Genomic DNA, 27,189 nt, shown 5'->3' on the forward strand with positions numbered 1-27,189 from the left:
GCTGCTGCCTGTGCTGACCCCAAATCCCAAACCCCAAACCCCAAATCCCAAACCCCAAACCCCAAATCCCAAACCCCAAACCCCAAACCCCAAATGCTGACCCCAAACCCCAAACGCAGAGCCGCCCACGGAGGATGACATCTACTGCTGCTGCCTGTGCTGATCCCAAACCCCAAATGCTGACCCCAAATCCTGATCCCAAACCCCAAATCCCGACCCCAAACCCCAAACGCTGACCCCAAACGCCAAACCCCAAACGCAGAGCCGCCCACGGAGGATGACATCTACTGCCGCTGTCTGTGCTGACCCCAAACCCCAAATCCCGACCCCAAACCCCAAATCCTGACCCCAAATGCTGACCCCAAACGCCAAACCCCAAACGCAGAGCCGCCCACGGAGGATGACATCTACTGCCGCTGCCTGTCGCGCACGCTGTGCCACACGGCCACGCCCGTCACCGTCGGGTTCTACGCGCCCTGCGGGCACCGCCTCGAGTCCCTGCTGGCCAAGGTCACCGGTGCGTGCGGATCTCACCGATTATTGGGAATTGTTCGGGAATTGTTCGGGAATTGTTCGGGAATTGTTCGGGAATGTGGGAATTCGGAGCGGCGGATTTGGGGTTTTCTGTGCCCGGTGTTGTTTTCTCAGGGTTTGGGGTCTCATTGCAGTCCCAAATTTCATTGCAATCCTTAAGTCAGGCCCAAATCCCACCCCCAGTCCCAAATCCCATCTCAAATCCCAAATCTCATCTCAATCCTAAATCCCATACTAGGCCCAAATCCCACCCCAGTTCCAAATTCCCATCCCAATCCCAAATTCCAACCCAAATCCCATCCTGAATCCCAAATCCCACTCCAAACCCCAAATCCCATCCCATCCCATCCCATGAATTCCATCCCCAACCCAACCCAACTCAACCCAATCCCACTCATCCCAAACCACAAATCCCACCCCGAAAACCACCCCAAATCCCAAATCCCAACTCATCCCATGCATTCCATCACAAACCCAACCCAACCCAATGCAATCCAAATTCCAACCCAACCCAACCCAACTGAACTCAACACAACCCAATGCAACCCAATGCAACCCAACCCAAGCCCCATCCAATCTAAACCCCAAACCAACCCCAAATCCCAAATGCCAACTCATCCCATGCATTCCATCCCAAAACCAACCCAACCCAACCCAACGCAACCCAACGCAACCCAACCCAAACCCCATCCAATCTAAACCCCAAACCAACCCCAAAAACCACACCAAAACCACCCCAAACCCCAAATCCCAACCCAAATCCCAAATCCCACCCCCAAATGCCCCCAATCGCTCGTTGCCAGCCTTCATGCGTGAGGAGATGGCGCAGCGCGAGGCGGCCGAGCTGCGCCGGGGCCAGCGCCGGCCGCGCAGCCCCCACGGCTGGGGCCTGCTGGAGGCCCTGTGGCTCCTGGCCTTCTACGAGCCCGTGGTGACCGAGGGCCACCTGAGGAGGAAGAACCTGGAGTTCATCTTCATCCGCTTCAGCGCCTGGGAGTTCGCGGGCTGCGACAAGCTCTGGGCGGGGCTGGTGACCACGCTGTGCCACCACGTGCGCCAGCACTTCGGCGCGCTGCCGCTCAGCGTCTTCCACGTGCTGGGCTCGCGGCCGCGCTTCGCCTCCGGCTTCTCGCAGCGGGAGTGGATCCTCAAGAAAGGGACCTGCCTGAGGCTCTGGGGGCTGCTGCTGGTGCTGGCCGCGGGCATCGCCATCCTGCTGGTGGCGCTGCTGGTGCCGGGCATCAAGGATCACCACGCTCTGAAGGTGGTGGGCAGCGCCGTGGCGTCGCTGTCGGGCTCCTCGCTGGTGCTGGGAGCGCTGTCCATCCTCAAGAACTTCCTGGTCAGCGAGAAGAAGAAGATCGAGCGCTTGACCAACAGCGACAGGTTCGCCGGGCAGCTGGGGTTCATGAGCAAGATCCGCGAGGAGGTCGAGGTTCTGGTGGATTATTTGGCCTTCATGGAGGTCTTCGAGCGCCGCCGGCTGCGCGTGGTGATGGAGATCACCAGCCTGGACCTCTGCTACCCGGAGAAAGTGGCCGGGGTGTTCAACGCCATGGCCACGCTGCTGTCGGACGCCAACGCGCCCTTCATCTTCCTGCTGGCCGTGGACCCCAGCGTCATCGTGCCGTGCCTGGAGCAGACGGGCTGCATGAAGGGGCTGGCGGACAACGGGTACCTGTACCTGAACCGCGCCGTCACGCTGCCCTTCTCCATCCCCGAGATGGGCGCCCGCTCCCGCCTGCGCAGCGTGGCCGCCGCCATCCAGACGCGCGAGGACCTCATGTACCGAATCATCGCCGACAACGTCGCCAAAACCCGCGGCGGCGGCTGCGGTGGCGGTGGCTGCGGCGCGGTCGCGCCGGCACCCAGCTGGAAGGAGGCGGACTCCGAGGCGGTGGCGTGGATCCACGAGGCGTTCCGGTGCCTCCACGACGCCTCGGACGTCCTGAGCCGGTACCTGCCGGAGAACGGCGCCAACGTGCGGCGCATCGTCAACACCATCCCCATCACGCTGCGGCTGCTGTTGCACCGCGCCGCCGGTGCCGGCACCGTGGCCGAGCTGTCGCCGCGCGCCGCGGCCGCCTGGGTGGTGCTGGCCGACCGCTGGCCCTGCCGCCTCAGCTGGACGCTGCAGTGCCTGGAGGACGCCGGGCAGGGCCACGCGGCGGAACATTCCGGAAGGTCCCTCTGGAGCGTGTTCCAGGAGCACGCCGGGGAGCTGAGCGCGCTGCGGCAGCCGCTGGGCAAAGTGCTGAGCCTGGACGCCGAGCCCGAGCTCTTCCAGGCCTTCCTGGCGCGGGATTTCCCCTTCGGCGCCGGCGAGGCGCGGCAGCTGCTCGGCGTCACCGTCAACCTGGACCACTCCATCCGGCAGCAGATGGGGCTGCTGAGGGCCATGGCCCGGCTGGGCAAGGCTGCACCCGTGTCCCGGGGCGTGCAGTGTGTCCCACACGGTGCCCGGTGAACCCCACCAGGAATGGGGTTTGGGATTTGGGATTGGGGATTTGGGATTTGGATTTGGGATGTGGGGATTTGGGATTGGGATTGGGGACGGTTCCATGGCAGCAGATGGGGCTGCTGAGGGCCATGGCCCGGCTGGGCAAGGCCGCACCCGTGTCCAGAGGGGTGCAGTGCGTCCCACACGGTGCCCGGTGAACCCCACCAGGAATGGGGTTTGGGATTTGGGATTGGGGATTGGGGATTTGGGATTGGGATTTGGGATTTGGGGATTGGGGATTTGGGGATTTGGGATTGGGGATTTGGGAATTTGGGATGTGGGGATTGGGGATTTGGGATTTGGGGATTTGGGATTGGGATTTGGGGCGGTTCCATGGCAGCAGATGGGGCTGCTGAGGGCCATGGCCCAGCTGGGCAGGGCCGCACCCGTGTCCCGAGGGGTGCAGTGCGTCCCACACGGTGCCTGGTGATTTGGGATTGAGGATTTGGGATGTGGGGATTTGGGATTGGGGATTTGGGGATTTGGGATGTGGGGATTTGGGAATTTGGGAATTTGGGATTTGGGATGTGGGGATTTGGGACTGGGGATGTGGGATTTGGGGATTTGCGATGTGGGATTTGGAATCGGGAATGGCATCGGGATTTGGGAATGGGGATTTGGGATCAGGATTTGTGATTTGGGATCGGGAATGGCATCAGTTTTTGGGATTTGGGATGGAGATTTTTTGATTTGGGAATGGCATGAATGGCATCAGGATTGGGGATTTGGGATCAGGATTGGGGACTTGGGATCGGGAGCGACATCACGGTTTGGGATCGGGAATGGCATCAGGATTTGGGATCAAGAATGGCATTGGGTTTTGGGATTGGGATCAAGATTTGGGATTTGGGTTCAGGAATGGCATCGGGATTTGGGATTTGTGATTTGGGATCAGGAATGGGATCAGGGTTGGGGATTTGGGATCAGGACTGGGATTTGGGATCGGAAATGGCACCGGGATTTGGGAATGAGATTTGGGATCAGGAATGGCGTCAGGATTTGGGATCAAGAATGGCATTGGGTTTTGGGATTGGGATCAAGATTTGGGATTTGGGTTCAGGAATGGCATCGGGATTTGGGAATGAGATTTGGGATCAGGAATGGCATCGGGATTTAGGATCAAGAATGGCATTGGGATTTGGGATCAGGAATGGGATCAGGATATGGGATTCGTGATTTGGGATTTGAGATTTGGGATCAGGAATGGGATCAGGATTGGGGATTTGGGATCAGGGTTGGGGATTTGGGACCAAGAATGGGATCCAGACCCCACCAAGGGCAGGGAGAGCTCCTGGAGGATTTGGGGATCTTTTTAGGGGAACGGGGATTGGGAATTCTGGGGTTTTATCCCCAGTCTGTGATCCTGGAGAGCACTGGGAACACCCAGAGGAAATTCCTGGGTTTTATTCCTGGTTTTTGGGGATGCTGGAAGGGTTTGGGATGATCCAGAGGGAATTCCGGGCTTTCATTCCCAGTTTTTGTCACTGGGAAACGCTGGGAGGGGACTGGGGTGATCCAGGGGTATCCCAAAGCTCCCGGAATCCAAGGGAATTTTGATCCCTCCCGGGAATCCCCAACCCTGAGACATTTTTGGGATCTCCTCCCAAAATCCGTGTCCTTTTGGGAGGGAAAATTGGGAGAAAATCCCCCCCAAAAAAGCCCCAAATTTGGGCCATGCCCAAACCCCATCCCACCCAGAATTCCCGGGAAAATTCCCCGGGATCATCCCCCAATAAACCAAGTTCCACCCCCGGCTCCGTATTTTGGGATTTTTTTGGGATTTCCCACCTGTTCTGGGGTTTTTTGGGGTTTTTTTTGGGGATCTTCACCCCCTCCCTACCCAACCCCCCCCCAACAAATCCATGAATTCCCCAAATCCTGGAATTCCGGGATGAGCCCCCAAAAAGAGGGCGGGTGACGAATGCAGAATTCCTTTAATTAGAAAACAGCCGTTAACAAAAATTCCACCACGGGGAAAAACGGGGGGGAAAAAAAACCAAAAAAAAAAAAAAAACGGGGAAAAGACAGGAAAAAAAGAAAACCAACAACAAACCCCAAAAACCAAACCCAGAGGAAACACCAGCAAAAATTCCCGGCCAGAAAATCGGGAATATCCCCCCGGAATTCCAATCCCCCCCATCCCCCCAACGCAGCTCCCTGAAAGATTTTATTGCACTTAAGAAAGAAAAGCGACCCCCGGGAATCTCCCCGGGAATTCCGGGAATTTTTTGGGAATTCCGGGCCGGGAGATCCCCGTGGGAATCGCTGGATTTCCCCTGCCCCGACCCCTCTGGGAATTTGGGATGAGCGAGGAATTCCAGCCCCTCCCCGCCCCCTTTTCCACCTTTCCCCGTTTTCCCGGGAATTCTGCGGCTGGTGATAAATAGAGACGGGAAAAAAGGGGAAAAAATAACAGAAAAAAGGGGGGAAAAACAGGGAAAAAATTCCCAAAGAAACCAAAGCCACCGGAAAGGGAGGGAAATTAAAAATAAATAAAGCGCGGGGGCTGCGGGAGCAGCCGATCCCGGGGTTTTTTTTCTCTCTTTTTTAGGGACGGAATTCCCAAATCGCCGCCGCTCCCGGTCCCTGCGATCCCGCCGGGAATGGCCCCGGGAATTCCCGGCGGATCGGGAAGGCCGAGCCCCGCCTCCTGCCCCGCCCCCGGGGAGGCGGGAAAAAATCGGGAAAAATCGGGAAAAGAAGTCGGGAAAAAAAAAAAATAAAATCCGGTTTTGTTTTGTGTTTCGTGGTTTTTTGTTTTTTTGGTTTGTTTTTTTTTTCCTTTCCCAAGCAAAGTCCCGAAATTCCCGAGGTTTGGTTGGAATCTTGTGCGGAGTTGGGGAGAGGGGGAAAAGCTCCGGAGCCTCCCCCTCCAGGACCTGTGGGGAGAGCGGGAAGGGCAGGGCTGGGAAAATTCCAGGAAATTCCCAGAAAATTCCCAGGAAAATTCCCAGAAATTCCCAGGAAAATTCCCGGAAAATCCCAGGAAAATTTCCGGAAAATTCCAGGAAATTCCCAGAAAAATTCCCAGGAAAATTCCCAGAAAATTCCAGAAAAATTCCCAGAAAATTCCAGGAAAATTCCCAGGAAATTCCAGAAAAATTCCCAGAAAATTCCAGGAAAATTCCCAGGAAAATTCCCAGAAAATCCCAGAAAAATTCCCAGGAAAATTCCCAGGAAATTCACAGAAAAATCCCAGAAAAATTCCCAGGAAAATTCCCAGGAAATTTCCAGGAAATCCCAGAAAATTCCCAGAAATTCCCAGAAAATTCCCGGAAATTCCCAGGAAAATTCCCAGAAAATTCCCAGGAAAATTCCCAGGAAATTCCCGGAAAATTCCCAGGAAAATTCCCGGAAAATTCCCCAAAAAATTCCTGGAAAATTCCCAGAAAATCACAGAAAATTCCCAGGAAAATTCCCAGGAAATTCACAGAAAATCCCAGAAAAATTCCCAGGAAAATTCCCAGAAAATTCCAGAAAAATTCCCGGAAAAATTCCCAGAAATTCCCAGAAAATTCCAGAAAATTCCCGGAAAAATTCCCAGAAAATTCCCAGAAAATTCCCGGAAATTCCCAGGAAAATTCCCGGAAAATTCCCAGGAAAATTCCCAGGAAATTCCCGGAAAATTCCCAGGAAAATTCCCGGAAAATTCCCCAAAAAATTCCTGGAAAATTCCCAGAAAATCACAGAAAATTCCCAGGAAAATTCCCAGGAAATTCACAGAAAATCCCAGAAAAATTCCCGGAAAAATTCCCAGAAATTCCCAGAAAATTCCACGAAAATTCCCGGAAAAATTCCCAGGAAAATTCCCAGGAAAATTCCCGGGATTCCAGGGTTTCCCCGGCTCTCTCACCTGCGCTCACAGCAGCTCCGGAGCCGTGTCCTGGCTGGCCTCGAGGAGCAGCTCCTGCAGCTCCTGCTCGTTCCTGGAGCAGCTCAGCTCTGGGGGAAGGAGCGCGGAACGTTCTGGAACCAGCCCGGAAATTTGGGATTTTCCCGCTCCTCTCCCACTTTTTCCAGCTCTTTTCCCACTTTTTCAGCCCAGTTCCTGCTCCTTTCCTGTTTATTTACCCCCATTCCTGCTGCAATCCCAGTTTTTTCCTCTTCCCAGCCCGGAAATTTGGGATTTTCCTGCTCCTTTCCCAGTTTTTCCTCATCCCAACCCGCGGATTTCGGATTTTCCTGCTGCTTTTCCCAGTTTTTCACCCCAATTCCTGCTGCATTCCCAATTTTCCCTGTTCCCAACCCAGGGATTTGGGATTTTCCTGCTGCTTTTCCCAGTTTTTTACCCCAATTCCTGCTGCATTCCCAATTTTCCCTGTTCCCAACCCAAGGATTTGGGATTTTCCCGCTGCTTTTCCCAGTTTCTCCAGTCCTTCTCCCACTTTTTCACCCCAATTCCAAACTCCCGGGAATGACGCAAAGCCCGGGAACTGCCTCGGGAATTTGGGATCCCAGAGCCCCCAGAAATTTGGGAATCTCAGAACCTCCAGAATTTCGGGATCCCAGAAGTCCCGGGAATGCCCCAAGCTCAGGAACTGCCTCTGGAATTTGGGAATTTGGGAATCTCAGAACCCCCAGAATTTGGGGATTCCAGAAGTCCCGGGAATGCCCCAAGCCCAGCAACACCCTCTGGAATTTGGGATCCCAGAACCCCCAGAAATTTGGGATCTCAGAACTCCCGGGAATGCCCCGAGCCTGGAAACTCCCTCTGGAATTTGGGATCTCAGAAGCCCCAGAATTTCGGGATCCTGGAACTCCTGGGAATGCCCTGAGCCTGGGAACTTCCTCAGGAATTTGGAATTTGGGAATCTCAGAACCCCCAGAAATTTGGGATGCCTGAACTCCCGGGAATGCCCCGAGCCCGGGAACTCCCTCTGGAATTTGGGATCCCAGAACCCCCAGAAATTTGGGAATCTCAGAACTCCCGGGAATGCCCCAAGCTCAGGAACTCCCTCTGGAATTTGGGAATTTGGGATCTCCAAACTCCCGGGAATGCCCCGAGCCCGGGAACTCCCTCCGGAATTTGGGATCCCAGAACCCCCAGAAATTTGGGATCTCAGAAGTCCCGGGAATGCCCCAAGCTCAGGAACTCCCTCTGGAATTTGGGAATTTGGGATCCCAGAACCACCAGAAATTTGGGATCCCAGAACTCCCGGGAATGTCCCAAGCTCAGGAACTCTCTCTGGAATTTGGGATCCTGGAACCCCAGAAATTTGGGAATCTCAGAACCCTCAGAAATCTGGGATGCCTGAACTCCCGGGAATGCCCCGAGCCCGGGAACACCCTCAGGAATTTGGGAATGTGGGGATGTGGGAATTTGGGGGTCTCACCGTGCTCGGCCGCGCACGTTCCCGATTTCCCGTCGCCCTCCGGGCCCGGCTCCGGCAGCGCCCGGGCGAAATCGGCCTTGAGCCCGTTGGGAAGCGGCGAATCCCGGGAGGGGCTCCCGCACGGAATTCCCTCGGAGGCGCCCGCCCGGCGCGGCCGCGGCTCGGGAACGGCCCCGGATCCGACGGGAACGGCCCCGGATCCATCGGGAACGGCCCCAGATCCAATGGGAACGGCTCCAAATCCATCGGGAACAGCCCCGGATCCGATGGGAACGGTCCCGGATCCATCGGGAATGGCCCCGGATCCAATGGGAACGGCCCCAGATCTGACGGGAACGGCCCCGGATCCAATGGGAACGGCTCCAAATCCATCAGGAACAGCCCCGGATCCGACGGGAACGGCCCCGGATCCATCGGGAACGGCTCCAAATCCATCAGGAACAGCCCCAGATCCAACAGGAACAGCCCTGGATCCATCAGGAATGGCCCCAGATCCAACGGGAACGGCTTCAAATCCATCGGGAGAAACCCCGGATCCATCAGGAAGGGCCCCAGATCCAACGGGAACGGCTCCAGATCCATCAGGAGTGGCCCTGGATCCATTGGGAACGGAGCCAGATCCAGCAGGAACAACCCCAGATCCATCTGGAACGATGGGAACAGCTCCAGGTCCATCGGGAACAACCCCAGATCCAACAGGAACAGCCCTGGATCCATCGGGAACGGCTCCAGATCCATCAGGAATTGTCCCAGATCCAATGGGAACAACCCTGGATTCATCAGGAACGGCTCCAGATCCATCGGGAACAGCCCCAGATCTGTCGGGAACGGCTCCAGATCCATCAGGAATTGTCCCAGATCCATCAGGAACAACCCCAGATCTGTTGGGAACGGCTCCAGATCCATCAGGAATTGTCCCAGACCCTTCAGGAATGACCCTGGATCCTTCAGGAACAACCAAAGATCCACCAAGAACGACCCCAGATCCTTCAGGAACAGTCTCAAATCCATCGGGAAGGGCCCTGGATCCATCGGGAACGGCCCCGGATCCATCAGGAACAGCTCCAGATCCACCAGGAACGGCTCCAGATCCATCAGGAACAGCCCCAGATCCATCGGGAACGGCCCCAGATCCACCAGGAACGGCTCCAGATCCATCGGGAACGGCACCAGATTCCTTTGGAACGACCCCGGATCTCTCAGGAACGACCCCGGATCCGTCGGGAACGGTTCCAGGTTCCTTGGGAACAGCCCCAGATCCTTCCGGAACGTTCTCCACCCGCGTCACCACGAAGATCTTGCGGCCTCTGCCGGGGCTGGAGACGGAAATCCTGCGCTCGCCGTTCCCGGAATTCCCGGAATCCCCGGAAGATTCCACAACCTCCCTCGAGTCCTTCCCATCCTCCTCCTCCTCCTCCTCGGTGTCCGAGCTGGAATCTCCGGCCGGGGCCGCGTTGCCGTTCTCCTCCGGGCCGGGGGAAGCGCCCTCCGGAATTTCGGGAATTTCGGGGATTTCGGGAATTTCGGGATCGGCGCCGGAGATCTCGGCCATGGAGGCCGAGTGCTGGAGCTGCTGCTCCTTCTCCTCCTTCTCCTTGGCCAGGATGAAATTCCGCTTGCAGCCGTTCTGGATCTCGGCCAGCAGCGCCTTCTGCGTCTCCAGGAAGCTCTTGACCTGCCGGGGGAATCCGGGAATGGCGGGAAAATCCTCGGGAATGGCGGGAAAATCCTCGGGAATGGCGGGAAAATCCCCAGGAATGGCAGGAAAACCCCCGGGAATTCCCTCGGGAATGGAGGGAGAGGAGTCGGGGTGCGGGAATTGGGGCGCTGGCCCTTTAAGAGGGGATTTTGGACTTGGAATTGGGGAATTTTGGGGTTGGAGTTGGGGAATTTTGGGGTTGGAATTGTGGAATTTTGCAGTTGGAATTTTGCAGTTGGAACTGGGAAATTTTTGGGTTGGAATTGGGAACTTTGCAGTTGGAATTGTGGAATTTTTGGGCTTGGAATTGGAAATTTTGCAGTTGGAATTTGGGAATTTGGGGGTTGGAATTGGGGAATTTTTAGGGTTGGAACTGGGAAATTTTGGGGTTGGACTTGGGGAATTTTGCGGTCGGAATTGGGGAATTTTTGGACTTGGAACTGGGGAATTTTGGGGTTGGAATTTTGGGGTTGGAATTGTGGAATTTTGCGGCTGGAATTGGGAATTTTGGGGTTGGAATTGGGGAATTTTTGGACTGGAATTGGGGAATTTTGGGGTTGGAATTGTGGAATTTTTGGACTTGGAATTGTGGAATTTTTGGACTGGAATTGGGGAATTTTGGACTTGGAATTGGGAATTTTGGGGTTGGAAATTGTGGAATTTTGTGGCTGGAATTGGGGAATTTTTGGACTTGGAATTGGGAAATTTTTGGACTGGAATTGGGAATTTTGGGGTTGGAAATTGTGGAATTTTGTGGCTGGAATTTGGGAATTTTTGGGGTTGGAATTGTGGAATTTTTGGAGCTGGAACTGGGGAATTCTGGACTGGAATTGGGAAATTTTGGGGTTGGAATTGGGGAATTTTGGGACTTGGAATTGTGGAATTTTGTGGCTGGAATTGGGGAATTTTGGGGTTGAAATTGGGGAATTTTGGACAGGAATTGGGAATTTTGCAGTTGGAATTTTGCAGTTGGAACTGGGAAATTTTTGGGTTGGAATTGGGAATTTTGCAGTTGGAATTTGGGAATTTTGGGGTTGGAATTGGGGAATCTTTGGACTGGAAATGGGAATTTTGCAGTTGGAATTTTAGAATTTTGGGGTTGGAATTGGGAAATTTTTGGACTTGGAATTGTGGAATTCTGGACTGGAATTGGGAATTTTGCAGTTGGAATTGGGGAATTTTGGGGTTGGAATTGGGGAATTTTTGGACTTGGAATTGTGGAATTTTGGACTGGAATTGGGAATTTTTGGACTGGAAATGGGAATTTTGGGGTTGGAATTTGGGAATTTTGGGGTTGGAATTGGGGAATTTTTGGACCTGGAATTGTGGAATTTTGCGGTTGGAATTGTGGAGTTTTGAGGGTTTTTCCCAAGATTTTGGGGGTTGGAATTTGTGATTCCAGCAGGGCTTGGAGAATGAAGATTTTCAGATATTCCCAGAATTCCCAGAATTCTTGGTGGGAAATGAGGAAATCCAGAGAATTTGGATTTCCTCATTTCAAAAATGGATTTTTCCCCACTGGAAAAAGAGGCCAACAAGGTGGGAATTGGCTCCTGGAGATTCCCAAAATCCCTGGAGTTGGGAATGTTCCATCAGCCCCAAAATCCCCAAGGCTCAGCTCCTGGGAAAATTTGGCAAATCCAAGAAAAAAAAAACCTGGAAAAATCACCAGGAACCAGCCCCAAAATCCCAGGGATTTTTGGGAATTTTGGGAAATCTTTCAGGAATTCCATGAATATTTTGGGGAATTTCAAGAATTCCAGGCTCAAACCCCCAAACCCCCAACACCTCAGGCACCGTTTCCTGCTCCGGGAACGCCCCAGAACCGCGGGGATTTTTTGGGAATTCCGGGGAATTTTTGGGAATCCCAGGAATTTTTTTGGGGAATCCCATGGATTTTCAGGAATTCCAGGACTCATCACCTCCTCCTTGGCCATGTGCCCAAATCCCAAAGCCCAAACCCCAACACCTCAGGCACCGTTTTGTGCTCCAGGAACACCCCAGAACTGTGGGGATTTTTTGGGAATTCCTGGAATTTTTTGGAAATTCTGGGAAATTTTTGAGAATCCCAGGAATTTTTTGGGGAATCCCATGGATTTTCAGGAATTCCAGGACTCATCACCTCCTCCTCAGGCTCATGCCCAAATCCCCAAAACCCCAAAACCCCAAACCCCCAACACCTCAGGCACCATTTCCCGCTCCGGGAACGCCCCAGAACCGCGGGGATTTTTTTGGGAATTCTGGGAAATTTTTGGGGAATTCCGGGAAATTTTTGGGAATCCCAGGATTTTTTTTGGGAATCCCATGGATTTTCAGGAATTCCAGGACTCATCACCTCCTTCTTGGCCATGTGCCCAAATCCCAAACCCCCAAACCCCCAACACCTCAGGCACCGTTTCCTGCTCCGGGAACGCCCCAGAACCGCGGGGATTTTTTGGGAATTCTGGGGAATTTTTGGGAATCCCAGGAATTTTTTTGGGAATCCCATGGATCTTCAGGAATTCCAGGACTCATTACCTGCTCCTCAGGCTCATGCCCAAATCCCAAATCCCAAATCCCAAATCCCAAATCCCAAACCCCAAACCTCCAACACCTCCAACACCTCAGGCACCGTTCCCCGCTCCAGGAATGCCCCAGAACTGTGGGGATTTTTGGGGAATTCCTGGAATTTTTGGGGACTTCTGGGAAATTTTTGGGAATCCCATGGATTTTCAGGAATTCCAGGACTCATCACCTCCTCCTTAGGCCCAAAGTCAAACTCCAAACCCCCAACACCTCAAGCACCGTTCCCCGCTCCGGGAACGCCCCAGAACCGCGGGGATTTTTTGGGCAACTCCCGGAATTTCCTGGGAATTCCGTGGGGTTTTTTTGGGAATTCCAGGACTCACGGGCTCCTTCTTGGGCTCGCGGTCGAGGTCGAGGCGCAGCAGGGAGTGGTTGACGCGCAGGGCCAGGGACAGCGCCATGAGCCCCCCGGTCTTGATGTCGTTCTCGCGCAGGTCCAGGCGCAGCAGCCGAGGGCTCTCGGCCACGAACTCGGCCACGGCCACGGCCCCTGAGGGCACAAAACCCCGGGAATTTGGGGGGGAATCATGGGAATGTTGGGGGGAAAATCACGGGAATTTGGGGGGAAATCACGGGAATTTGGGGGGGAAAATCCTGGGAAACTGGGGGGAAAAATCGAGGGAATTTGGGGGAAAAAAAGCCAGGGAACTGGGGGGAAATCCTGGGTGTGTGGGGGGAAAAATCCTGGGAATTTGGGGGGAAAATCCCTGGGAATTTGAGGGGAAAAGATCCCGAGAATTTTGAGGGAAAAAACACAGGAATTGGGGGGGAAATCCCTGGGAATTTGGGGGAAAAAAACCCAGGAATTTGGTGGAAAAATGCCGGGGAAATTGGGGGGAAATCATGGGTGTGTGGGGGGAAAAATCCTGGGAATTTGGGGAAAAAGCAAGGGAATTTGGGGGGAAATCATGGGGGTGTGGGGGGAAAAAATCCCGGGAATTTGGGGGGAAATCATGGGTGTGTGGGGGGAAAAAATCCTGGGAGTTCGGGGGAAAAAATCCCGGGAATTTGGGGGGAAAAAATCCCGGGAATTGGGGGGAAAAATCCCGGGTGTGTGTGGGGGGAAAATCCTGGGAGTCTGGGGGAAAAAAGCCTGGGAATTTTGGGGGGAAATCCTGGGAATTTGGGGGGAAATCACGGGAATTTGGGGGAGAAAAATCCCGGGAATTTGGGGGGAAATCCCTGGGAATTTGGGGGGAAATCACGGGAATTTGGGGGAGAAAAATCCCGGGAATTTGGGGGGAAATCCCTGGGAATTTGGGGGGAAAATCCAGGGAAATTGAGGGGAAATCTGGGCATGTGGCGGGAAAAAAGCCTGGGAATTTTGGGGGGAAATTCCAGGAATTTGGGGGAAAATCTGGGGAACTGAGGGGAATTCCAGGAAACTGGGGTGGAGCCCCAGGAATTGTGGAAAAATCCCAGGAAGTCAGGAAGAAATCCAGGGAATGGGGGAAATCCCAGGAAATCAGGGGGAAATTTGGGAAATCGGGGAAAAATCCCAGGAAATCAGGGGGAAATTTGGAAAAGATTCCGGCTTCAGAGGCTCAAATCAACTTCTCCAAGCCCATCCCAACTTTGCCATCCCAACTTTCCCATCCCAATTTTTCCAATCCCATCCCAACTTTGCCAATCCCAAATTTCCCATCCCAACTTTGCCATCCCAACTTTCCCATCCCAATTTTTCCAATCCCATCCCAACTTTCCCAATCCCATCCCAATTTCCCAACCCCATCCCAACTTTCCCAAACCCAACCCAAATTTCCCATCCCAACTTTCCCAATCCCAACTTTCCCATCCCAACTTTGCCAACCCCAACCCAACTTTTCCAATCCCATCTCAACTTTCCCAATCCCAACTTTCCCAATCCTTTCCCAACCCCATCCCACCTTCCCCCAACCCATCCCAATTTCCCCAAATCCATCCCAACTTTCCTATCCCAACTTTCCCAAACCCATCCCAACTTTTCCAATCCCATCCCAACTTTCCCATCCCAACTTTGCCAATCCCATCTCAAACTTTCCTATCCCCATTTCCCAAGCCCATCCCAATCTCCCAATCCCATCCCAACTTTCTCAAACCCAACCCAACTTTCCCAATCCCAATTTCCTATCCCAATTTCCCAACCCCATCCCAACTTTCCCAAACCCATCCCAACTTTCCCAAGCCCATCCCAACTTTCTCAAGCCCATCCCAACTTTCCCAATCCCAGCTTTCCCAATCCCAATTTCCCAAACCCATCCCAACTTTCCCAAACCCATCTCAACTTTCTCAAGCCCAACCCAACTTTCCCAACCCCATCCCAATTTCCCAATCCCAATCTCCCAACCCCATCTCAACTTTTTCAAACCCAACCCAACTTTCCCATCCCAACTTTCCCAATCCCATCCCAACTTTCTCAAACCCAACCCAACTTTCCCAACCCCATCCCAATCTCCCAATCCCACCCCAACTTTCTCAAACCCAACCCAACCTTCCCAATCCCAATTTCCCAATCCCAATTTCCCAATCCCAACTTTCCCAACCCCATCCCAACTTTCTCAAGCCCATCCCAGTTTCCCAATCCCAATTTCCCAACCCCATCCCAGTGTCCCAGAGCCCCGGCGGGACCTTCGCAGGTGAGTTTGGTGCAGGCCAGCCCCAGGCGCAGCACGGAGCGGTTCCCGATCAGGCCGTTCTTCAGGTTCCGCACGCCCTCGTTCCCCACCGCGTTGTGGCCCAGGTTCAGCGTCTCCAGGCTCTGCGTGTGCGGCTGAAAAAATGGGAAAATCCAGGGAAAATCCGTGGGAATATCCATGGGAAAATCCATGGGGAAATCCAGAGAAAATTCATGGGAACGTCCATGGGAATTCATAGGGAAATCCAGAGAAAATCCATGGGAAAGCCGTGGGAAAACCCAGGGAAAATCCAGGGAAAATCCAGAGAAAATCCGTGGGAAAGTCCAGAGAAAATCCATGGGAAAGCCGTGGGAATATCCGTGGGAAAGTCCATGGGAATTCATGGGGAAATCCAGAGAAAATCCATGGGAAAGTCCATGGGAATGCATGGGGAAATCCAGGGAAAAGCCATGGCAAAATCTATGGGGATCCATGGGGAAATCCAGGGAAAAGCCATGGCAAAATCTATGGGGATCCATGGGGAAATCCATGGGAAAAGCCATGGAAAAATCCAGAGAAAAGTCATGGAAAAATCCAGGGAAAAGCAATGGGAAAATCCATGGGAAAAGCAATGGGAAAATCCAGGAAAAATCCATGGAAATCCATGGGAAAGCCATGGGAAAACCCGTGGGAAAATCCAGAGAAAAATCACGGGAATGTCCATGGGAAAATCCATGGAAAAAGCCACGGGAAAATTCATGGGAATATCCATGAGAAAATCCATGGGAATCCATGAGAAAATCCATGGAAAATCAACGGAAACCAAAAAATATCCATGGAAAATCCATGGAAAACCAATGGAAATGGAAAAAAAAAAAAAATCCATGGAAAACCAATGGAAACCAAAAAATATCTGTGGAAAACCAATGGAAAACCCAAGGAAAATCAATGGAAAACCAATGGAAACCAAAAAATATCCGTGGAAAACCAATGGAAGCCAAAAAAAAATCCATGGAAAACCAATGGAAACCAAAAAAAAATCCATGGAAAACCAATGGAAGCCAAAAAAAAATCCATGGAAAACCAATGGAAAACCCAAAGAAAACCCATGGAAAACCCAAGGAAAACCCATGGAAATCAATGGAAAACCCATGGGAATCAATGGAAAACCCAAGGAAACCAAAGAAACCCATAGAAAACCCCAGAAATCCACAAATTAAAACCACGAAAAAAAATCAACGTTTCTGGCCAATGGGAACGCCGGGAATGCCGGGAATTCCGCAAATTCTGGGAATTGTAGGAATTGTGGGAATTTCGGGAACGCTCACCAGGGTCATGCCCAGGTAGGCCATGCCGGCGTGGCTGAGCTGGTTGTTCCACAGCACCAACGTCACCAAACCCCGGCGCTGCTCCCGCAGCCCCTCGCAGATGTAGGCCAGGCCTGGAAAAGGGGGAAACCCCGGGAAATCCCGGGAATCGGGGCTTAGACCGGGCCTGGATAATCCTGGGATTAGGCCTGGCCTGGAAAAGGGGGAAATCCTGGGAAATCCCGGGAAATGGGGGTTTAGGCCGGGCCTGGATAATCCTGGGATTAGGCCTGGCCTGGAAAAGGGGGAAACCCCGGGAAATCCCGGGAATCGGGGGCTTAGGCCGGGCCTGGATAATCCTGGAATTAGGCCTGGCCTGGAAAGGGGGGAAATCCCAGGAAATGGGGGCTTAGGCCGGGCCTGGATAATCCTGGGATTAGGCCAGGCCTGGAAAAGGGGGGAAATCCTGGGAAATCCCGGGAAATGGGGGCTTAGGCCGGGCCTGGATAATCCTGGGATTAGGCCTGGCCTGGAAAATCAGAAACGATGGATTCCCAAACCCATTGCCATCATTCCAAAATCCCATTCCCACATTCCCAAGCCCCATTCCTGGAATTCCCACCAGAATCCATGAAGTGGTTGTTGCCCATTCCCACACCCCAGAATTCCCGTTTTTCCCCCCGGAATCCATGAGGTGGTTGTTGCCCATTCCCAAACCCCATTCCCACATTCCCACACCCCAGAATTCCCATTTTTCCCGTTTTTCCCGTTTTTCCCACCGGAATCCATGAGGTGGTTGTTGCCCATTCCCAAACCCCACTCCCACATTCCCAAACCCCAGAATTCCCAGAATTCCCACATTTCCCACTGGAATCCATGGGGTGGTTGTTGCCCAGGTCCAGCCCCATTCCCAAACCCCACTCCCACATTTCCAAGCCCCAGAATTCCCAGATTTGCCACCGGAATCCATGAGGTGGTTGTTGCCCATTCCCACACCCCATTCCCACACCCCAGAATTCCCATTTTTCCCGTTTTTCCCGTTTTTCCCACCGGAATCCATGAGGTGGTTGTTGCCCATTTCCCAAACCCCATTCCCACATTCCCACACCCCGGAATTCCCATTTTTCCCGTTTTTCCCGTTTTTCCCACCCGAGTCCATGAGGTGGCTGTTGCGCAGGTCCAGCCCCATTCCCACACCCCAGAATTCCCATTTTTCCCATTTTTCCCACATTTCCCACCGGAATCCATGAGGTGGTTGTTGCCCATTCCCACACCCCAGAATTCCCATTTTTCCCAGAATTCCCAGATTTCCCACCGGAATCCATGAGGTGGTCGTTGCCCAGGTCCAGCCCCATTCCCACACCCCAGAATTCCCAGAATTCCCACATTTCCCACCGGAATCCATGAGGTGGTTGTTGCCCATTCCCACACCCCATTCCCACACCCCAGAATTCCCGTTTTTCCCAGAATTCCCACATTTCCCACCGGAATCCATGAGGTGGTTGTTGCCCATTCCCACACCCCATTCCCACACCCCAGAATTCCCATTTTTCCCAGAATTCCCACATTTCCCACCGGAATCCATGAGGTGGTTGTTGCCCATTCCCACACCCCATTCCCACACCCCAGAATTCCCATTTTTCCCAGAATTCCCAGATTTCCCACCCGAATCCATGAGGTGGTTGTTGCGCAGGTCCAGGATCTGGATGCAGCCGTTGAACTTGAGCAGGTTCCCGAGCTGGGCCGAGTCCTGCAGCCCGTTCAGTTTATTGTCAGCCAGGTACAGCTCCCGCAGAGTCACGTTCATCTTCAGGGCCGTGGCTAAAATGGGGAAAAAATGGGAAAAAATGGGAAATAATGAACTGGGAATGAACTGGGAATGAACTGGGAATGGGAATGGGAACTGAGGTTGGTGTCAGGCAGGTACAGCTCCTGCAGAGTCACGTTCATCTTCAGGGCCGTGGCTAAAATGGGGGAAAAATGGGAAAAATGGGAAATAAATAACTGGGAATGAACTGGGAATGAACTGGGAATGAACTGGGAATGGGAATGGGAATGGGAATGGGAATGGGAACTGAGGTTGGTGTCAGGCAGGTACAGCTCCTGCAGAGTCACGTTCATCTTCAGGGCTGTGGCTAAAACGGGGAAAAAATGGGAAATAAATAACTGGGAATGAACTGGGAATGGGGCAGGGAACTGGGAATGGGAATGGGAATGGGGCAGGGCAATGGGAATGGGAACTGAGGTTGGTGTCAGGCAGGTACAGCTCCTGCAGAGTCATGTTCATCTTCAGGGCCGTGGCTAAAACGGGGAAAAAACGGGAAAAAATGGGAAATAATGGGAAATAAATAACTGGGAATGAACTGGGAATGAACTGGGAATGGGGCAGGGCAATGGGAACGGGAATGGGAACTGAGGTTGGTGTCAGGCAGGTACAGCTCCCGCAGAGTCACGTTCATCTTCAGGGCTGTGGCTAAAATGGGGAAAAAATGGGAAAAATGGGAAATAAATAACTGGGAATGAACTGGGAATGAACTGGGAATGGGAATGGGGCAGGGAACTGGGAATGGGAATTGAGGTTGGTGTCAGCCAGGTACAGCTCACACGGTGTCACGTTCATCTTCAGGGCTGTGGCTGCAAGAAAAATGGGGAAAAAACGGGAAAAATGGGAAATAAATGGCTGGGAATGAACTGGGAAGGAACTGGGAATGAACTGGGAATGGGGCAGGGAACTGGGAATGGGAATGGGAACTGAGGTTGGTGTCAGGCAGGTACAGCTCACAGAGAGTCACGTTCATCTTCAGGGCCGTGGATGCAGGAAAAATGGGGGAAAAATGGGAAAAATGGGAAATAATGAACTGGGAATGAACTGGGAATGAACTGGGAATGGGGCAGGGCAATGGGAATGGGGAATGGGAATGGGAATGGGAACTGAGGTTGGTGTCAGGCAGGTACAGCTCACGGAGAGTCACGTTCATCTTCAGGGCTGTGGCTAAAATGGGGAAAAAATGGGAAAAATGGGAAATAAATAACTGGGAATGAACTGGGAATGGGGCAGGGCAATGGGAATGGGAATGGGAACTGAGGTTGGTGTCAGGCAGGTACAGCTCACAGAGAGTCACGTTCATCTTCAGGGCTGTGGCTAAAATGGGGAAAAAACGGGAAAAAATGGGAAATAATGAACTGGGAATGAACTGGGAATGAACTGGGAATGAACTGGGAATGGGAATGGGAACTGAGGTTGGTGTCAGGCAGGTACAGCTCCTGGAGAGTCACGTTCATCTTCAGGGCTGTGGATACAGGAAAAATGGGGAAAAAACGGGAAAAATGGGAAATAAATGGCTGGGAATGAACTGGGAAGGAACTGGGAATGAACTGGGAATGGGGCAGGGAACTGGGAATGGGAATGGGAATGGGAACTGAGGTTGGTGTCAGGCAGGTACAGCTCACAGAGAGTCACGTTCATCTTCAGGGCCGTGGCTAAAATGGGGGAAAAATGGGAAAAAAATGGGAAATAATGAACTGGGAATGAACTGGGAATGAACTGGGAATGAACTGGGAATGGGGCAGGGCAATGGGAATGGGAATGGGAACTGAGGTTGGTGTCAGGCAGGCACAGCTCACACAGAGTCACGTTCATCTTCAGGGCCGTGGCTAAAATGGGGAAAAAACGGGAAAAATGGGAAATAATGAACTGGGAATGAACTGGGAATGAACTGGGAATGAACTGGGAATGGGAATGGGAATGGGAATGGGAATGGGAACTGAGGTTGGTGTCAGGCAGGTACAGCTCCTGCAGAGTCATGTTCATCTTCAGGGCCGTGGCTAAAACGGGGAAAAAACGGGAAAAAATGGGAAATAATGGGAAATAAACAACTGGGAATGAACTGGGAATGAACTGGGAATGAACTGGGAATTAACTGGGAATGGGGCAGGGCAATGGGAATGGGAATGGGAACTGAGGTTGGTGTCAGGCAGGTACAGCTCACAGAGAGTCACGTTCATCTTCAGGGCTGTGGCTAAAACGGGGAAAAAATGGGAAAAAATGGGAAATAATGAACTGGGAATGAACTGGGAATGAACTGGGAATGGGAATGGGAACTGAGGTTGGTGTCAGGCAGGTACAGCTCACGGAGAGTCACGTTCATCTTCAGGGCCGTGGATGCAGGAAAAATGGGGGAAAAATGGGAAAAATGGGAAATAATGGGAAATGGGAATGGGAATGGGGATGGGGACAGCACCGGGAGCGCCACCAGGAACAGCAGGAAAATGAGGGGGGAAATGGGAGAAAGGGGTGGGGAAATGGAGAAAATCAATGGAAAATGAGGGGGGAAATGGGTGGGGAAATGGGAGAAAGGGGTGGGAAAATGGAGGAAAAATGGGAAATAAATGGGAGAAATGGGTGGGGAAATGGACAGAAAATGGACAGAAAAATGGGAAAAAACAATGGAAAAATGGGAATAATCCCCCCCAGCAATTCCCAGTCCCTCCCTTGCCTCTTCCCCCACCCCAAACCCCTTTAACCCTTTCATCTCCTCGGGATTTTGTGGATTTTGGTGGATTTTGGTGGATTTTTTGTGGATTTTTGTGGATTTTTGTGGATTTTTTGTGGATTTTTTGTGGATTTTTTGTGGATTTTTGTGGATTTTTGTGGATTTTTTGGGATCTGGGGGCTCTGACCGAGCAGCATGAGGGGCCTCCCGGACAGGGAGGTGTTCTCCAGGTGCAGAACGGAAAATGGGTGGGAAAATGGGAAACAAATGGATGGAAAAATGGATGGGAAATGGGAAAAATGGATGGGAAAACCTGATGGGAAAATGGGAAAAAATGGATGGAAAACCTGATGGGAAAATGGGAAAAAATGGATGGGAAATGGATGGAAAAATGGATGGAAAAATGGATGGAAAATGGATGGAAAATGGGAAAAAATTGATACAAAAATGGGAAAAAACGATGGAAAAATGGGAAAAAAATGGATGGGAAAATGGATAGAAAATGGGTAGAAAATGGGAAAAAACAATGGGTGGGAAAATGGATGAAAAATGGGAAAAATCCCCCCAAGAAATTCCCAGTCCCTCCCTTCCCTCTTCCCCCACCCCAAACCCCTTTAACCCTTTCATCCCCTCGGGATTTTGTGGATTTTTGTGGATTTTTTGTGGATTTTTGTGGATTTTTGTGGATTTTTTGGTGGATTTTTGTGGATTTTGGTGGATGTGGGGGCTCTGACCAAGCAGCATGAGGGGCCTCCCGGACAGGGAGGTGTTCTCCAGGTGCAGAATGGAAAATGGGTGGGAAAATGGGAAACAAATGGGTGGAAAAATGGATGGGAAATGGATGGAAATGGATGGAAAATGGATGGAAATGGATGGGAAAAATGGATGGAGAAATGGGAAAAATGGATGGAAATGGATGGAAATGGATGGGGAAATGGATTAAAATGGGTGGGGAAATGGGTGGAACAATGGGAAAAATGGATGGAAAAATGGATGGGAAAAATAGATGGAAAATGGATAGAAAATGGATGGAAAATGGGAAAAAATGATAGAAAAATGGGAAAAAACAATGGAAAAATGGGAAACAAATGGATGGAAAAATGGATGGAAATGGATGGAAAATGGGAAAAAATTGATAGAAAAATGGGAAAAAACAATGGAAAAATGGGAATAATCCCCCCCAGCAGTTCCCAGTCCCTCCTTTGCCCCTTGCCCCACCCCAAAGCCCTTTAACCCTTTCATCCCCTCGGGATTTTGTGGATTTTTGTGGATTTTTGTGGATTTTTTGTGGATTTTTTGTGGATTTTTTGTGGATTTTTTGTGGATTTTTGTGGATTTTTTGGGATCTGGGGGCTCTGACCGAGCAGCATGAGGGGCCTCCCGGACAGGGAGGTGTTCTCCAGGTGCAGAACGGAAAATGGGTGGGAAAATGGGAAACAAATGGATGGAAAAATGGATGGGAAATGGGAAAAATGGATGGGAAAACCTGATGGGAAAATGGGAAAAAATGGATGGAAAACCTGATGGGAAAATGGGAAAAAATGGATGGGAAATGGATGGAAAAATGGATGGAAAAATGGATGGAAAATGGATAGAAAATGGATGGAAAATGGGAAAAAATTGATACAAAAATGGGAAAAAACGATGGAAAAATGGGAAAAAATGGATGGGAAAATGGATAGAAAATGGGTAGAAAATGGGAAAAAACAATGGGTGGGAAAATGGATGAAAAATGGGAATAATCCCCCCCAGCAATTCCCAGTCCCTCCCTTCCCTCTTCCCCCACCCCAAACCCCTTTAACCCTTTCATCCCCTCGGGATTTTGTGGATTTTTGTGGATTTTTGGTGGATTTTTGTGGATTTTTGTGGATTTTTTGTGGATTTTTGTGGATTTTTTGTGGATTTTTGTGGATTTTTGTGGATTTTGGTGGATGTGGGGGCTCTGACCGAGCAGCATGAGGGGCCTCCCGGACAGGGAGGTGTTCTCCAGGTGCAGAACGGAAAATGGGTGGGAAAATGGGAAACAAATGGATGGAAAAATGGATGGGAAATGGATGGAAATGGATGGAAAATGGATGGAAATGGATGGGAAAAATGGATGGAGAAATGGGAAAAATGGATGGAAATGGATGGAAATGGATGGGGAAATGGATTAAAATGGGTGGGGAAATGGGTGGAACAATGGGAAAAATGGATGGAAAAATGGATGGGAAAAATAGATGGAAAATGGATAGAAAATGGATGGAAAATGGGAAAAAATGATAGAAAAATGGGAAAAAACAATGGAAAAATGGGAAACAAATGGATGGAAAAATGGATGGAAATGGATGGAAAATGGGAAAAAATTGATAGAAAAATGGGAAAAAACAATGGAAAAATGGGAATAATCCCCCCCAGCAGTTCCCAGTCCCTCCTTTGCCCCTTGCCCCACCCCAAAGCCCTTTAACCCTTTCATCCCCTCGGGATTTTGTGGATTTTTGTGGATTTTTGTGGATTTTTTGTGGATTTTGGTGGATTTTGGTGGATTTTTTGTGGATTTTTGTGGATTTTTTGTGGATTTTTGTGGATTTTTGTGGATTTTTGTGGATTTTTTGTGGATTTTTTGTGGATTTTTTGTGGATTTTTTGTGGATTTTTGTGGATTTTTGTGGATTTTTTGTGGATGTGGGGGCTCTGACCGAGCAGCATGAGGGGCCTCCCGGACAGGGAGGTGTTCTCCAGGTGCAGAACGGAAAATGGGTGGGAAAATGGGAAACAAATGGATGGAAAAATGGATGGGAAATGGGAAAAATGGATGGGAAAACCTGATGGGAAAATGGGAAAAAATGGATGGAAAACCTGATGGGAAAATGGGAAAAAATGGATGGGAAATGGATGGAAAAATGGATGGAAAAATGGATGGAAAATGGATGGAAAATGGGAAAAAATTGATACAAAAATGGGAAAAAACGATGGAAAAATGGGAAAAAAATGGATGGGAAAATGGATAGAAAATGGGTAGAAAATGGGAAAAAACAATGGGTGGGAAAATGGATGAAAAATGGGAATAATCCCCCCCAGCAATTCCCAGTCCCTCCCTTCCCTCTTCCCCCACCCCAAACCCCTTTAACCCTTTCATCCCCTCGGGATTTTGTGGATTTTTGTGGATTTTTTGTGGATTTTTGTGGATTTTTGTGGATTTTTTGTGGATTTTTGTGGATTTTTTGTGGATTTTTGTGGATTTTTGTGGATTTTTTGGTGGATTTTTGTGGATTTTGGTGGATGTGGGGGCTCTGACCGAGCAGCATGAGGGGCCTCCCGGACAGGGAGGTGTTCTCCAGGTGCAGAACGGAAAATGGGTGGGAAAATGGGAAACAAATGGGTGGAAAAATGGATGGGAAATGGATGGAAATGGATGGAAAATGGATGGAAATGGATGGGAAAAATGGATGGAGAAATGGGAAAAATGGATGGAAATGGATGGAAATGGATGGGGAAATGGATTAAAATGGGTGGGGAAATGGGTGGAACAATGGGAAAAATGGATGGAAAAATGGATGGGAAAAATAGATGGAAAATGGATAGAAAATGGATGGAAAATGGGAAAAAAATGATAGAAAAATGGGAAAAAACAATGGAAAAATGGGAAACAAATGGATGGAAAAATGGATGGAAATGGATGGAAAATGGGAAAAAATTGATAGAAAAATGGGAAAAAACAATGGAAAAATGGGAATAATCCCCCCCAGCAGTTCCCAGTCCCTCCTTTGCCCCTTGCCCCACCCCAAAGCCCTTTAACCCTTTCATCCCCTCGGGATTTTGTGGATTTTTGTGGATTTTTGTGGATTTTTGTGGATTTTTGTGGATTTTTTGTGGATTTTTTGTGGATTTTTGTGGATTTTTGTGGATTTTTGTGGATTTTTTGTGGATGTGGGGGCTCTGACCGAGCAGCATGAGGGGCCTCCCGGACAGGGAGGTGTTCTCCAGGTGCAGAACCACGAGGCTGCTGCTGATGCGCAGAGCGCGCGCCACCAACGGCGCCGAGGGCTCCAGCAGGGGCGTGTTCCGGGCATCCAGGTACTGCAGGCAGCTGGTCTGGGGGGAAAGAGGGGATTTGGGGTCAGAAATGGGGGATTTGGGGTGAGAAATGGGGGATTTGGGGTCATTGAAACCAACCCAGGTACTGCAGGCAGCTGGTCTGGGGAGGGAAAAGGGATTTGGGGTCAGAAATGGGGGATTTGGGGTCAGAAATGGGGGATTTGGGGTCATTGAAACCCACCCAGGTACTGCAGGCAGCTGGTCTGGGGTAAATAATGGGGTTTCAATAAAAAATGTGGGATTTGGGATTGGGATTTGGGATAGAAAAACTGGGATTTGGGATTTGGGATTGGGACACGGATCCAGAGGGATCCCAACTGCCCTGGGGAACTCTGAGCCAGGAAATTTGGGAAAACATCCCAGGATTCCCAGGAGAACTTGGGAATTTTGGGGACGGATCCGGGAGCAGAATTCCCAAACAAAGAATTCCCAAAGAATCCCTAAAAATTCCCAAAGAATTCCTAAAAATTCCCAAAAAATCCCCAAAGAATTCTTAAAAATTCCCAAAGAATTCCTTAAAATTCCAAAAAAATTCCCAAAAATTCCCCCAAATTCCCAAAGAATTCTTAAAAATTCCCAAAAAATTCCCAAAGAATTCTTAAAAATTCCCGAAAAATTCCCCAAAATTCCCAAAGAGTTCTTTAAAATTCCCAAAAAAATCCCCAAAAAATCCCCAAAATTCCCAAAGAACTCTTTAAAATTCCCAAAAAATTCCCAAAAATTCCCCCAAATTCCCAAAGAACTCTTTAAAATTCCCAAAAAATTCCCAAAAATTCCCCAAAATTCCCAAAGAATTCTTTAAAATTCCCAAAAAATTCCCAAAAAAATCCCAAAGAATTCTTAAAAATTCCCGAAAAAATCCCCAAAATTCCCAAAGAGTTCTTTAAAATTCCAAAAAAAATCCCCAAAAATTCCTCAAAATTCCTAAAGAATTCTTAAAAATTCCCAAAAAATTCCCCAAAAATTCCTCAAAATTCCCAAAGAATTCCCAAAAAATTCCCCAAAAAATCCCCCAAAATTCCCAAAAAATTCCCCAAGAATTCCCAAAGAATCCCAGACAATCCCAAGGCCTCTGGAATTGCTGGGAGTGCCCCAAGGGAAGTGAGGGGGATGGGAAGGAACCGGAAATTCGGGCTCATCCCTGGGCTAATTGGGGTCATTTGCATAATTGGGGTCATTTGCATAATTGGGATAATTGGGAGAGCAACAACCCGGCCTTTGTGTGGGTAATTAACCCTTTGTTGGCGCTAATTAGCCCAGGAAAGGCTTTGGTTCCACCCTTTTGCTGGGAATCCCAGGAATTTGGGGAATTTCAGGGAATTCCAGGAATAGTTCCCAGGAATTTTGGGAATTCCAGGGATAATTTCCAGGAATGTTGGGAATTCTCCCTTTCCTCACTGAGTCTGAGCCACCCCTGCCCCTCCCAGGCACAAAAACCCCTCAGGAATGGCAGAAATTCCTTGGAATTCCAGGAATTTGGGGGGAAAAAATTGGGGAATCCCAGGAATTTTGGGAATTCCAGGAAGGATTCCCAGGAATTTTGGGGAATTCTCCCCTTCCCCATCCTGTGAACAGAACCTGCCCCTCCTAGGCCACAAAAAACCCCAAAAATTTTGGGAAAAAATTCAGGAATTTTGGGAAAAAAACCTCAGGAATTTTGAGAAAAAGCTCGGGAATTTTGGGAAAAACCTCACGAATTTTGGGAATTTTGGGAATTTCAGGAACAATTCCCAGGAATGTTGGGAATTCTCCCTTTCCTCACTGAGTCTGAGCCACCCCTGCCCCTCCCAGGCACAAAAACCCCTCAGGAATGGCAGAAATTCCTTGGAATTCCAGGAATTTTGAGGAAAACCCTCGGGAATTCTGGGAATTTTGGGGGAAAAAACTCAGGAATTTTGGGAATTCCAGGAATAATTCCCAGGAATTTTGGGAATTCTCCCCTTCCCCATCCCCTCTGTTGCCACCCACCCTCCCCGGGTATGGAAAGCCCCAGGAACACCAAAAATTTGGGGAAAAACCTCAGGAATTCCGGGAATTTTGGGGGAAAAGCTCAGGAATTTTGGGAATTTTGGGAATTCCAGGGATAAC

The 27,189-nt window shown here is 50.4% G+C and overlaps 2 protein-coding genes across 2 annotated transcripts in view; one reads left to right on the plus strand and one right to left on the minus strand.

The window, feature by feature from the left end:
• Positions 1–351: 351 nt before the first annotated feature.
• On the plus strand, positions 352–3,001 carry NKPD1 (NTPase KAP family P-loop domain containing 1; the record flags this gene model as incomplete). The annotated part of the gene is made up of 2 exons (XM_071418778.1): positions 352–517; positions 1,338–3,001. Coding segments are annotated over 2 exons (1,830 nt in total), but the record flags the coding sequence as incomplete, so codon positions are not given.
• A 2,799-nt stretch (positions 3,002–5,800) lies between these two features.
• The window catches only part of PPP1R37 (protein phosphatase 1 regulatory subunit 37), a 31,453-nt gene continuing 10,064 nt past the window's right edge, over positions 5,801–27,189 (minus strand). The window contains exons 6-13 of the mRNA XM_071418731.1: positions 24,948–25,098; positions 18,198–18,353; positions 16,554–16,666; positions 15,239–15,380; positions 12,955–13,121; positions 8,368–10,042; positions 6,888–6,976; positions 5,801–5,913 (exon numbers count right to left, since the gene is read on the minus strand). Coding sequence (XP_071274832.1) covers positions 6,894–6,976; positions 8,368–10,042; positions 12,955–13,121; positions 15,239–15,380; positions 16,554–16,666; positions 18,198–18,353; positions 24,948–25,098 — 2,487 coding nt within the window. The 3' untranslated portion in view covers positions 5,801–5,913; positions 6,888–6,893. The remainder of the gene's footprint in view (positions 5,914–6,887; positions 6,977–8,367; positions 10,043–12,954; positions 13,122–15,238; positions 15,381–16,553; positions 16,667–18,197; positions 18,354–24,947; positions 25,099–27,189) is intronic.

The sequence above is a fragment of the Agelaius tricolor genome, unplaced genomic scaffold, assembly GCF_023055355.1.
Source record: "Agelaius tricolor isolate 1412-34295 unplaced genomic scaffold, bAgeTri1.0.p SCAF_90, whole genome shotgun sequence".
In the NCBI taxonomy this organism is placed as follows: Eukaryota; Metazoa; Chordata; class Aves; order Passeriformes; family Icteridae; genus Agelaius; species Agelaius tricolor.